Below are 13260 nucleotides of genomic sequence, written 5' to 3' on the forward strand. Positions count from 1 at the left end.
GGCCCGCTCACTTCTCTGAGGTACATAGGAGTGTGGAGACGGCAGACTCCTCAGTCCGGACTGCTGACTCCTTAGTCATCAGAACACCCACAGTGATAACATAGACTTCGACGTGCAAGTGAATTATGTTTGGAAAGTTCATTAGTAAATAGATGATTTAGAATTCGGTGCTCATTTTCCCCAGGAAACAGTCCCATAAATGTAGTGAGGTTCCCAGACTAGTCCACAGAAGCTGTTTCTATTATGAGATTGGAGTTTTAGAAAGAGGGAGTCTTGCTGTCTGTGTTCAAGGGAAATTGGAAGAGCTATTTCTTCTGCATCCCTGGGCAGAGGGCCAGCTCTGAACAGAGTTTCTAAATAAGATAGTCGTCTGTGATGTCTTCTCTCTGGCGCTGATGCCTGTTTCCCACTGGGGACCAGGACCACAGCGGGCCCTCTTCTGGCCAGCCCTGCTACCTTTGTAGCTGGATGCATACTTACCCTCCCTTATCCTCTGCTGTCCTGTCTAGGCCCACACGCTCAGCCACAGCACATGTTAGGGAAAAGATTATCGCCTTGACTGAGGGGCTGGCAACCTTCCTGCAGGTGCTGGCATTTTTTCATCCATGGGCTTCTGTGGAGGAAGTTGGTTTTGAATGAGGAGACCCCCAAAGGTGGGCCAGCTCTGCTTGGGGTAATTCGCATTAAGTTTCTCTCGATTTTTCCCAGATATTTCCCTTCTACTTTTAAACTGGGCATTATTAACCTATGATTCATGAATTCCCTGAAATTGAAAACAAAAAAGTTATATGTATTTTTATACTTTTCTAGTCAAAGTTAAACAGCTTTCATTCAATTCTCAGAGTGGTCAGTGAGTTTCCCCATTTGTAAGACGTGTTGGTCAAACCTACAAATTTTTTAAAGCATCCAAATTTTGTCACACTTGTTTGACACCAGAGACCCAATTGTGAGGCCTAAGGTTGTTCAGGATTTATTTTTAGGTTCTTGAGGGTAGGTGAATATAAACTGGAAAATCCCTGTGAAATGTGTACTTCCTACAAAATAACTTCCTTGATTTTTTTTCACTGATTTTATTTTCAGGTTGACATTCTTTGCAACTATTTATTCGTACTTCCCTAGATCAACACAAGACAGTTTCATAGTCATCAATTCAGAAGAAAAGAAAACTTTTTAAAAAGGTATTAAAGGAAAAAAAAAAAGAAAAGCTAGAGTGTCTGCTAACCTAAGTGGCAGCGTTGTCAGCAGAGACCTGTCATCTCATGGGAAAGCAGAGAAATGGAAGGAGCCGAAGAGGGACTTGGGGCCAGAGAAACCAAGTGAAGTGACAGATTGCCCGTCACTGTGGGAACTGGGCCGATGACTTAGCTTCACAGGGCATCAGTTTCCTCAGCTCTGAAATGGGGGAGGTCATGTCTGCCTCGTGGATGTCTCCTGAGGACTCATGTCCCGGGTGCTAGTCCCTACACCAAGGGCTCCAGCTGTGTTGTCTCAGCACAAACGTCCTCCATCGTTATCATCACTAGAGAAAACGACTTCGGGCCACAGTGGAATTCATGAGATACCACTTTCCTTTCCATGTACCTTTTTTGTACTTCAGTACCTTTAAGTCAATACACATGTATATTTCTCTACTTCTTTTAGTTGTTCATTATTACCCTATCCCATCTGTTTTGCCCTTCCCAATTCCCTAACTTATTCACTATCAAAGAACTTACGAAAATATTAGCAGTGAAATTTGGGAGCGAGAGGCCTCTTCCTCATTTTAAGATGTGTGGCCTCTGCTTGGTCACATTGCTCCACGGTCTCAGATTGTGGTGGTGGTTGTATTTCTTGTTCTATACGGGCTGCTTTTTCATAAGTAACTCAACCTTTCATACCAGGTCACATTTCAGAATGCTGATGCTCCTGAAAGTCATTAGGTATCACACTAACGTTCAAGAGTAATTTTCTTTTTGCCTTATTATAAAGTCATAAAGAACCAAAAGTAGTTCCAGTTCTATATTATAATATTTTTGGCCCCCAAATGAGCTGATAATACATTACTTTTATTCTGCTTTTATTGTTTACAAAAGGCCTTTGTTGTTTGCAGAGGACTGTTGCATATAATAACTTATTCAGTGCAACAAACCTGAGAAAAGATTGTATCAATCCTGAACCATTTAGGTTTCAAGGGACAGGAAGGCCAACTCAAAATGGTTTACCAGAAAAAGGAGGTTTTTGGCTCATGTGTCTGAAACGTCCAGGATTCAGGTATGGCTTGATCAGAGACACAAAGAATATCATCAACACTGTTTCTTGTCATCTTTTAGTTCTGCCTTTCACGATGTTGACTTCATTCTCAGCCTGTACGTGGTAGTTGTCCTGACAGCTCCCTGTCCATTGGAAAAGAGAGCAGGCTGCTTCTCAGGCTACGTGTAGCTCATGCATCTGTTTGAGGCTCATGAATTCTGCACTCTGATTGGCCTAGACTGGGTCACAGGCCCACTTCTCGAGTCAGGCATGGAGATAGTCCTTTCTAAAATGCATGGACATTGGATGGACAGTGGGGACATGATTCTCCAGAAGAAAATCTGAGTATTATTTCCAGGAAATGAATAAGTGTCCACTACCAAGATATTATTACCATCCGTTTTTTATAGGTGAGGAAACTGATGTTCAGAGAAGATGAGTGACTTGTCCAGATCTCACAGTGAGTTAGTGACCGAGAGGGAGCTAGAGCCAAGGATGACTCAGCATCCTGTACTCTTTCTACAACTCCATCTCTAACATGACAGCAAGTGACCCACTGGGTACAGTGGAGAGAACACTGCACAGGGGGCCAGGCCTTCTCAGCTCAATTCTTCCCCTAGCTAACTGTGCAGCCTTAGACACTTAGTCTCTTGGATCTCGTTCTTCTCATTGTGTCAAATAGGGACAATACCTGTCTGCCGAATACTCAGTAAGACTCCGATGAGATGTGGGGAAAAGGACTCGAATCACGTAAGTTCCCTACAAATGCAAGGCATCCTTTGCCTTCTTACAAACCCTATGTGGTTCGTGTAGGCGTCAGGTTTTCTTTTACAGTAATGTCAAGAAAATGTGTTCACTGCTTTCCAGTTTCCAAAGAATGCTTCATACACCTTGCTGCATTTTAATTTCCCAAAGAGTCCTGAAAGGTAGATGAGAAACCAGCCACCAGGAGATTGAGAAACTGGCTCAGACACAAGCAACCAGAGTGGCAGACCTTTTCCTCCACCCGCCTTGCCTCTGTGCTCCACCTCTCAACCCCCGAGTGTTAACCTGATTTGATCAACTCTGGCTATGTCATTCTTAGCAGATACACTTACAAGGCATTCGAACACAGTAACATTTAGAATGTGACCTAAGACTAAATACAGAGGGTGCCCCAAAAAATGTATACATTTTAAGACAGGAAAACTATTAAAATTGTAATACTCAATATATAACGATAACAAAAGATGAATGCAAGTCACGTTTGACTTCTGCAATTACAAGAGGTTCTTAAAGTGGTTACCATCAGGGTCCAGACACTTCTGATTATGGCGAACTACTGCTTGAGGAATGTTGACCAAAGTGTCCACTTGTATACATTTTTTTGGCACCCCTGGTATTCTAATATTCTATGAATTACCCACTTTTAAAATATTCTGATTGGGTTATTATTTTTATTTGGGAGTGAATAAAACAGAATTAGAAAAAATTCATGTACATACCCATGAGAAAATAGATCCAATTCTCAAAAGATAAGAACTGAGGGTACCACAGTCCTTGCTATGTTAAATGCTACTGTGAGAAAAGTCTTAATCACATTAAAGAACGTTATTTCCCCCGTCTCCCTGTACTTCCTTCATATCAGGCAGGATGTTCTACAGTTCTAAAAACAACTTTGGTGGGGTAGCTCGTGTCACACCCTTCCAGCGTGGTTGTGAGGGGCACAGAGTATACAGCACACCGCGGCAGGCAGTATCGTTGGGGTGAGCTGTGATTGTGGTGCACACGGGGCTCTTGGAGTGACTGGAAGCTTGGTATCATGGCCCCAAGGAGCTGCCCCGTTCCGTTCCAACCGACTAATGTTGATGTCCCAGAGCCTGCAGCCAGGTACTTGAAAGCAGGCAGCAAGATTTTCCCAGCAGACCCCATTTTGTCGGAATAGTGACATTGCCATCTTGCTGTTTGTCCATGTTGAATCAGGTCCCTGGAGTTTAGTAATAACTATCACCTGCCTCACCAAGCTGTTTCAAAGGTAACCTTGGTGAGTACGGGAAACAGTGCCTGACACCCAGGCAAAAATTGGCACATGTTAGCTGACCACATCTCTCCAAATATGCCTGTTCCAGAGGCATCACTGAGTCACCCATTAACCTCCTCCCCCAATCCAGCTACCACCCCATTTCTCTGCTCCCCCAACTGCAAACCCTTCAGAAGTGTTGTCTAGACCTGCACTGGCCAACCACTATAGCTGCTGGCCACATTTTGGCTATGAAGCATTTGAAATGTGGCAAGTCAGAAATGATATACTTGCTGTAAGTATAAAATACACACCAAATTTCAGACTTAGTATAAAAATACAAAATATCTCAGTATTAGAGAACTGACTGTGGGTGGTGAACACACAAGGTGATACACAGATGATGTATTACAGAATTGTACACCTGAAATCTATAACTTTACTAACAATTGTCATCCCAATAAACTTCAGTTTAAAAAAAAAACGAAAAAAAACTCAGTATTTTTATATTGATTACATATTGTAATGATAACATTTACTATATTGCATTAAATAGTATGTATTATTGAAATTTAATTTCTCCAGTTTCCTTTTACTTTTTTCATGGGTCTGTATAAAATTTAAAGTTACATGTACGGCTCATGATATATTTCTACTGGAGAGCTCTAGTCTCCACTGTGTCAATGAACCCATTCCAGGTAGGCTTGGGTCCCAGCACTTCACCAAAAACAACTTCTATCAAGTCACTTTCTACTGATCAGTTTTCACTTCTAACCAGTCCTCAGCATTTGACACAGTTGTCACTTTCAGTGAAGCACTTTCTTCTCTAGTCTCCAGAGACATCATGTTATCTTGATTTTTCTCTTTTCTTGCTCACGTTTCCTCATAGTCTCCTTTCCTGAATCCTTCTCATTTGCAATTTCTTCTTTCTCAGCGGAACTCACTCCCCTAGTGGAGCTTATCCTGACTATTGCCTTTAACTACCATCTCTGGACTTCCCAGCTTAGTGTCTGCACTCCAGACCTCTCTCTTCCTGCACCCTGTGTCTTCACTGTCTGCTCAACCTCTCCATTTGGATATCCAGGAGGACTCTTCAAGTTTGCACACCTAAAATTGATACAACGGTTCTCCTTCCCCAAGCCTGCTCCTCCCCCTGTACTTCCTGTACTGGTAAAGGGTAACTTCCTTCATCCAGTTGTTTAAACCGTAAACCTTGGAGTCATCCTTGACTTTTCTCTTCCTCTCACCTCTTGTATTCAATGTATCAGCACATCCTGTTGGAGCTCCCTTCAAATCGTGTTTGTAGTCACTTCTCGCCAGGCCCCACCCCTCCAACACCCATTGTCTCTGAGTGGACTATTTTTGTGATAGCCCCATCACTGGTGTCTTGTCCCTCTGCGACAGCGAAGGTGATCTCTGGGAAAATGTCAAGTCCCTTTTCTTTTTGGAAACTTCCAAAAGCACATCATCTTCCTGAGAAAAAAATGTGCCGTCCTTATAACTACCATACATGAGTCCTGCCCAGTTCTCTCTCTCTCTCTCTCTCTCTCTCTCTCTCTCTCTCTCTCTCTCTCTCTCTCTCTCTCTCTCTCTCTCTCTCTCTCTCACACACACACACACACACACCTCTTACTGCTCAACAACCCCTCCCTCTGATTTGCTTTCCTATTCCTCCCCACTTCCAGGCGCACTCTGTCCTCAGAGCCTCACTGTTTACGCTTCTTCCTGCCCAAAATGCTCTTTCTCATATGCTCAGGTGGCTTGTTCTCCACCCAGTTCTCTGGCTAAAACTCACCTTGTTACCTACCACAGCCTTCCCTGACCACCATATCTGAAACAGCACCCCCATGGCCCTTTAAAGGTTTATTTTTCCTCATAACATCATTGGTACCTGACACACTATATGTTTGTTTCTTGTCTTCCTCGTTGGGATGGAGGCTTCATGAGAGCAAGGATGAGTTCTGTGGGTCCACGTCCTTTTCCACAAGGTCCTCAAACAACGCCCAGTGCAGAGTTCAGGGTTGTGTGATCGGATGACTGCTGGACTCTGCTCAGTTATCAGTTCCATGCCCCTTCGGGGCAGATCGTTATCTATGCTGGGCATCAGAATCACTGGGGTACTTGGCCTAAAATGCACATGCCCTGACCCCACCCCCAGAGATCCTAACTGTAGATTCTGGGGGAGAACCTGGAACATTTTTGAACAAGTCCTCCAGGTGATTTTGAAGCCTGAGGTAACTGGACTACGCTTTGCAAACGCTGCCTCAGTGTACCAGTTTACATTGGTTTGTGTTTCTCTGCTCTATCGAGGGTTGTTTCATGTGTATCACCTAGGAACCTAAATATAGATCCCCTAGTCCCATCCCACATCTTATGAATCGGGTGAGTCCTGGGAATCTGTATTTTTGAAAAGCTCCCTGTGTGCCACTGATACAGCCAGTCTTCCCACTAGCCTTTGGGAGCCTCAGCTGTGTTTTACAGACTCAAGGAGGTTATAAACTCAAACGCAGGTGCTTTTTATGTCTTTTTAGGCCAACTTCTCTCTCCACCCCTCATTAATCCAACAGTGTTCTGTTAAAAAATAGCATTCAGTAAGTCACTGTGGAGTGAACGCCTTGCTTTATCCACAATTTCAACTTGCCTTTGTAATTTGAATATGAACCAGTATTTCTAACTACCTTTCAGTCCAGCTCATACCCTAACTAGAGGCAGGAGCGAGTCTTAGTTGCTAGCTTATTCTGGTGCGGACTCTCTTTGCAGTCCTTTCTGTCCAGGAATTCCCAGGTCAGACCAGACATCATCATGCTCAGACTCTTAACTGCTCGACCTGCCCCTTGGACCTGTACCCGGGCACATGTGTACAGGCACATCTGTACTCCTCAACCTCACTGTGCCTCTCTGGGCTGCTCAAGCTGCTGAGGAAGGTGTCTCCCTAGATTAGATGCCTGCTGGGGCTGGTGGCCTTGCCCTACTTCTGTTTTGTCTTGGAACTATATCTAGACACTCTTTACAGGTCAAAAGTTTTAAAACTAAAATCTTCAGAGCATTACCAAAAATGAAAATAAATAAATTGTGGGGGTAGGGCAGGTAACCAGGAAATGATATTTGCAGAATTTTATTCCTTGGCTAGACACAGACCTAGCTTCCAGGTTGTGAAGAATTATCTATGAAAGCCGAAAGACACTCTCTTGGTCAACCTATTTCTTAAATACCTGAAGCCCCATGGAGTACTCACTCTGGATTTTTCGATGGACAACTGGTGGCCTTTTTACTTATGTTGGATTTGTCTGTATTCTTTGCGGAAGATGTCCGGACAGAATCTAAAAAAGAATAGTCGTCCCTGTACACCGAAGAGACACTTGCAACCTCAGCAAATACTATCTGCACCTGAGAGTTTTGCCTCTGGATAAGCCATGGATTACATTTTGATGCCAGATGTGAGAAGCCATTAGTAATCAGGACAACTCCCTTGGGAAATCTTGTTCCCAGGTGATAGCTGCTTCCTTTTGAATACTTGTTTGGGGGCACCGGAGGCTGCGATTTATCGACAAAGGGGAAAGAATCAACCCTAGAAGTATAAGAATGAGAGATTTCTAATGAGATCTGACAGTTCAAGGGATGAAGAAGGATTCTAATCTTTTTTTCCCTGCCCACCCAGCCTTCATACAAATGTAAATATGCCTCCTTCAACAAATTGCCAAATGTGGTTTTAATTTGTAAGCGTGAGACCCCGCCTTGCCTTTTTTCTTTCTTCTTTCTTCTTTTTCCTTTTTTTTTGAAAACGAAGTCACAGGTTTTACACTTTTTGAACTGGACATTTCCTTCTGTCACTCTGTCACCTTTTCTGTTGTCCTTTTTCTTCCAGGGACATTTCTCCCCCATTGTTTGTTGTCAGAGGAATTGGCGATGAGAGTCGGTTGTCTTGTTTCTTAAAGAAGTTTTGAAGTTCCCATAGGAAATACGTAGTGCTCTTTAAACTAGTTTAAAAATAAATAAATAAGGGCAATGATTGAATCCAATATGAGATTCAAAGTGTCACTGTCACGGCATCCTACTTTCTGTGGTCTATGCAGTATCCATTGTTGTTATTTATGACCCGGTCTGCCTTCCATTGTGGACTTCTTCCAGCCTTGGGGAATTTACATCATTTGTAATAGCAAAAGGCTTTCTGGTTCCCACAGAGTTGTTCAAAGCCTGACTCATGCTCCTTATGTTAATTGTTCAGCTCTGAAAATACAGCACTTACAGGGTGTGGTTGTAAGGGGAAAATCTACTGTACTTATAGGGCATGTTTAGAAGTGTTTCACACATAAATCTCAATCTCTCAATCTCGCTCTCTCATTTAACTTTTAAACTAGTTCTTTTGGTCAAGTCTTGGTGGGGGAGGGAGGAGCATCAAAATACAGTATAATCCAATGAAACCTATAATAGTCTGTTCCCTAACTCTTAAAACTGGCATAGGTTGTAAGTGGGTATGCCTTTGACTAACACTGGTCCAGGTCTGAAACCATAAGCAGGGTGAGCTTGGGCTAAAGGCTGGTACTGAGGGAGGCAGGGCAGTAACTAGACAAAGCTCATTCATGGCACGTGTGCACCCAGGCATCATACTGATGATGGCTGCCATCTACCAGGCTCCCTGGGGCTGTCGTTTGTAATTCCAATATAAGTCTAAAGCAAGGACCTACTGATAGTTTACCAAAAGTGTTCCTGTGGCAGCAACATTTTACTATGGAATTTGATGGAGACGGGTCCATAGTGTCCCAGAAAAATGAGAGAAGTTAGCACCTTGTCTCGGTTATCTACTTGCCAACACAAAGGAAATGATTCCACAGTATGAAATGGGTCAATGATGGTGAGGGTTGGGAGGATTTTACATTTTATAATTACTTGCTTCCGAAGCTTCCACAGGAATGTATAACGATAGATAGATAATCCATGAATTATATAAAACCATGGTAATACTATGAATCTAAGGGCGGAAAGCTCCCAGTTTTTTAGTAGCTGAGAACCACAGCCTCCAGTTTTCAGGGTACCAGTATTAAAAGGCTTCGCTCTTGACGCAGTCTTGAGTATTGCAAAGGCCATATTCTGTGTTTTGGTAACTGGAGAAAATGGGGAATTCTCAAGGTCACCGGGGTGTAGACACTTTGCCACCAGGTGTGTGGAAGGTGGAGGCTCCCAAACGTGCTGCTGGCACCGTGATCCTGGGCTTCGTCACAGTCTGGGCCTCAGAGACACCAGATATTAGCCAAGCGTTCCCAGATGGTTTGGAGTCAGCATCCTTTCCATCACAGTCTTGTGTGTTTGTGGTGCATATTAATGTACGGAGTGGGTGGGCTGGGAGTCCAAAAGAAGTGACAATTTACCAAAAAGTTACAGATTTAAAAAAATTAAAATAGCTTAACACTACGCACTTTCATCTACTCCTGGGATGATTTGTTCAAAAATGAATCTGTTCACTGGGGCTTTGAGAGTATAACTGTTTTTTCTCATAGACAGCATTGCGTTCTTGTTGAATCTTTGTTATCTTTTGGAATAGACGGAAAGAGCGCTCTATGGAACGTCTGATTATTTTGCTGAGTGTGCAGAGAGTCCACTTCCTTCCAGTGCAAAGCTCAAGAGAAATGCTTTGAAAGAAATGTAGGTCCAATGTGTTTCCTTTCTCTCATTTTTGACTGTTTATGTGTATGGATACATAGCGTGAAGTCTAGCATTCAGCCAGAGTGCGTGGAACTTAATCACAAAGCACCTCTGGCCCTGCGCCTACCCGAAGTCTCATACTTGCTCTTCCACCTGCCTGACTCTCTCTTGCTTTCTGGACAATAGGAATCAAGTCCTTGCTTCACAGGTGTGTTGCAAGGAGTGATTAATTATGTCTTTTGAAGATGAAAAGCACCTGTTGTTGGTGTGTTTCATACAACTTTCGCAGTGACTACAGACAGATCTTAAAAAAAAAAAAGACTCCTTTCCTAAGATGCTTGTTTGACCCTAACATAATTATAATCCTTGTGACCCCGATAGCTGCAGTAAGAACGTGAATATATGTATTTCTTTCCAAACTAAATATTTCAGCGCCATTGTTTTGAGTTTGATGGTTTAAGAAATTTCTTGCCGCTCACAAACCTGCAAATATGTTGAAGTCAAATTCTCTAGTCTCTAAATTCTCCCCGTGCAGCTTTTATCCTGCCCCTCAAAGTGAATTTTACAATCAGAGTGAAGTTTGCATTGCCTATTGTGTGTGCTGTAGAAAAGGGGGTGCGTGTGTGTGTGTGTGTGTGTGTGTGTGTGTGTGTGCACACATGCTCTTGTGTCTACCATGATTCTACTTTCTTTCCTTGCATACCCTCTGGAATTTCTTTCAGGACATTGCAAGTTATATTAACCGAATCCTATTTCTAGTAGTTAACGAACCAGCTAAATGATGATTACATTTGAGTAATACCTTGAAATGGCCTGAGAGGAATTCCAGATTATTCTTTATCGACAAATAGAAATCATGTGTGTGTCTGTGTGTGTCCAAGCACGTTTTGTACACGCACACAGACACACAAACAGCCTCTGGTTTGGATGTATTTGACCATGTACTTCTGGGGGGGTGGGAATCAAGTGTGTCAAATGTAGGCAGTATTGACCCGTAACATCTGAAATGAATGTCTCTCTGCTTCAGTCAGAATATGAACTCCAGCATAACTCCATTGATAACCCAGTGATCAATAAACAGTGGGTCCTGGTGTGTCCCAGTGTACTGGGCAATGTGAAGGCTATTGCTTGATCCAGCCTGCATTTAAACATACACTTGGGGATTTTTCTAGATTTGCCAGAGAGAGAGGGAGAAGGGAGGGTAGTGCATGCCTTCTTTTTTTCAGGTGTAGGAAACGTGGTAAGGGGAATTTGGAGGAAACCATTCCATTACAGCTTAAAACAAAAAATCTTTTTATTGTTATTGTTTGTTTAGTGTGAAAAGAGCTGAAACAAAAAGCAGTACCGTGAGGAAATCACACAGCAGCAGGGACATTGTGGGAACATCTAGTGACTCAGTGACTACAGAGACGGCAATGAGAAGGGGTGACAGTCAGGCTTCGTCCAGTCTCCCGTCAGAGTCCACGGGACAAGCAAAGAATTACATAAAGGCAACTGAGAGCCACTGGGGGCTTCCTGTTCAAAAGCTGGAAAATGTTCATCAGACACAGCCAGAAGACACTAGCAGCCAGCAAAAACCTCATCCTGGGGAGTGGTTAGAGACTGGGCTTCTAAGCGGGAGCCCTGTCTGGAGCTGTGAGTCAGCATCACCAGGTCCAAAACAAAGTCCACGAGGGGCCAGAACACAACAGAAACGCAGGAACTGCGGCTCTGCGGAAGACTCCGACCACCACAAGAGAGTTTCTCTTGGAAGTGATCGATTAGTCCCGAGAGAAATAACCGTGGAGAAAAGCAGAGTTGTCAGGGTTTTGCCAACTTCAGAGCTGTCAGATCCGGGGTTACTTTTGAAACAAGATTTGGCAAAAACCACGTCTAATGAAGAGTTGCATGTTTTGGAAAATCTCTCCTCCAGACATCTTATAAAAAATAAGCCAGGGCAGGCAGAGCAAACCGGCTCAGCCACAAACACTGAAAGATTAGCTACAATTCAGAGCAGCCCAACCAAGAAAAAGAAGAAGTCTGAAAGAGGCCACTAACTTACTAAAGAGGATTGCAAAGTTGTGGTTGAGGATATAGTGGCCAAACCTGTGAAAAACGAGAAGTGTGTATAGATGCTGTGATTTCAAAGGAATTAGAATGATTATTTTGAATAGGAAATACATATCTGTGTTAGGGTTAGCTTTCAAAGCAGTCACCTCCAGGAGCCTGTGTGCTTGTTCTAACACCATTTGCTACTCTCCCATCACACTTTATAACTGTCTTCAGGAAATTATGTTAATGATAACCGTCCTTTCACTGTGGGGAATGACACCATTCGTGATGAACTGCGTAAAGAAACCAGTCAGGTGCTGCTGTACAGACACATCGCTGTATGGACCATGCGATGGGTCCCGTAAAGACAGTGCCACAGTGCTGCAGTTCAGGTCTAGGGGTACAGTTTATCCGCTCGTTCCTCAGTCTAAGAAGGGCCGCAGTGAAAGAACAGGCCAGTGGCTCTCAGCATCTAGTTCTCCACCAGCATCACTAGCTGAAAACGTGTTAGAAACGCAGATCTTGGGCCCCACTCCAGACCTACTGACTGAATGAAAAACTGAGTGATTCTGAAACAGGCTCAAGTTCGAGAACCACCACACTAACTGGAGACTCCCTGGTGTTTATTTCCTCCAGCCTGGCTGCCATGGCCTCCAGCTCATCAGCTGGGGCCACGTGTAGACACGTACACTCTCCTGCTCCCTCAAATTTGTAAAGCACCTGGGTTCAGTGTATGAGTTACTCTGTTCCCCGGTTCTTAAGGATAACAGCACAGCACCCAGGGAGCCGTTACTTACCCTAAGACTTGCAGGACGTTTCCATAGAATTCTGCCCAGCGTTAGGGGAGGATATGGAAGACACTTGTTCTTGCTTATAGCTCAAGCCTATCCCTATCCCTGTCTCTCCTCTAAGATTTTGCTTAGGTTCAAGATGGAGCAGAACCCAAGTGGCCAGAGTTTCCAGTTTCCCATTTAGAAGGCTTCACAGACAGTTTAAATTTCAAAACAGGAGCCTTAGATTTACGATACCACCCACTAACATCTCCAGTAGGCTTGCTGAAATCTCACGTAGTGAATCATAGCAATGACTTATTTTGGATAGACACCTTCTAAAGATTTTCATAATTCAATTTCATTCTAAAATAAGGAAGAAACCATCTTCAAAGGCCACCCATCAAGCATACCTTTTTTTCCTGCTCATCATTGGGTAGTCCTTTGAAGTAACACCTCCCTACCGTATTTACCCGAAAATAAGACATAGCCAGACAATCAGCTCTATTGCGTCTTTTGGAGCAAAAACTAATATAAGATCCGGTCTTATTTTACTATAATATAAGACCGGGTCTTATATAACATCACATA

General features: G+C 43.3%; 1 protein-coding gene across 1 annotated transcript in view; it reads left to right on the forward strand.

Annotated features, from left to right (window-relative positions):
• SLX4IP (SLX4 interacting protein) overlaps positions 1 to 13260 on the forward strand; it is a 187602-nt gene extending 174342 nt beyond the window's left edge. Inside the window, exons 7-8 of the mRNA XM_033094499.1 lie at positions 9768 to 9868; positions 11184 to 13260. Of these exons, the coding sequence (XP_032950390.1) occupies positions 9768 to 9868; positions 11184 to 11904 (822 nt within the window). The 3' untranslated portion in view covers positions 11905 to 13260. The remainder of the gene's footprint in view (positions 1 to 9767; positions 9869 to 11183) is intronic.

The sequence above is a fragment of the Rhinolophus ferrumequinum genome, chromosome 23, assembly GCF_004115265.2.
Source record: "Rhinolophus ferrumequinum isolate MPI-CBG mRhiFer1 chromosome 23, mRhiFer1_v1.p, whole genome shotgun sequence".
Taxonomy (NCBI): Eukaryota; Metazoa; Chordata; class Mammalia; order Chiroptera; family Rhinolophidae; genus Rhinolophus; species Rhinolophus ferrumequinum.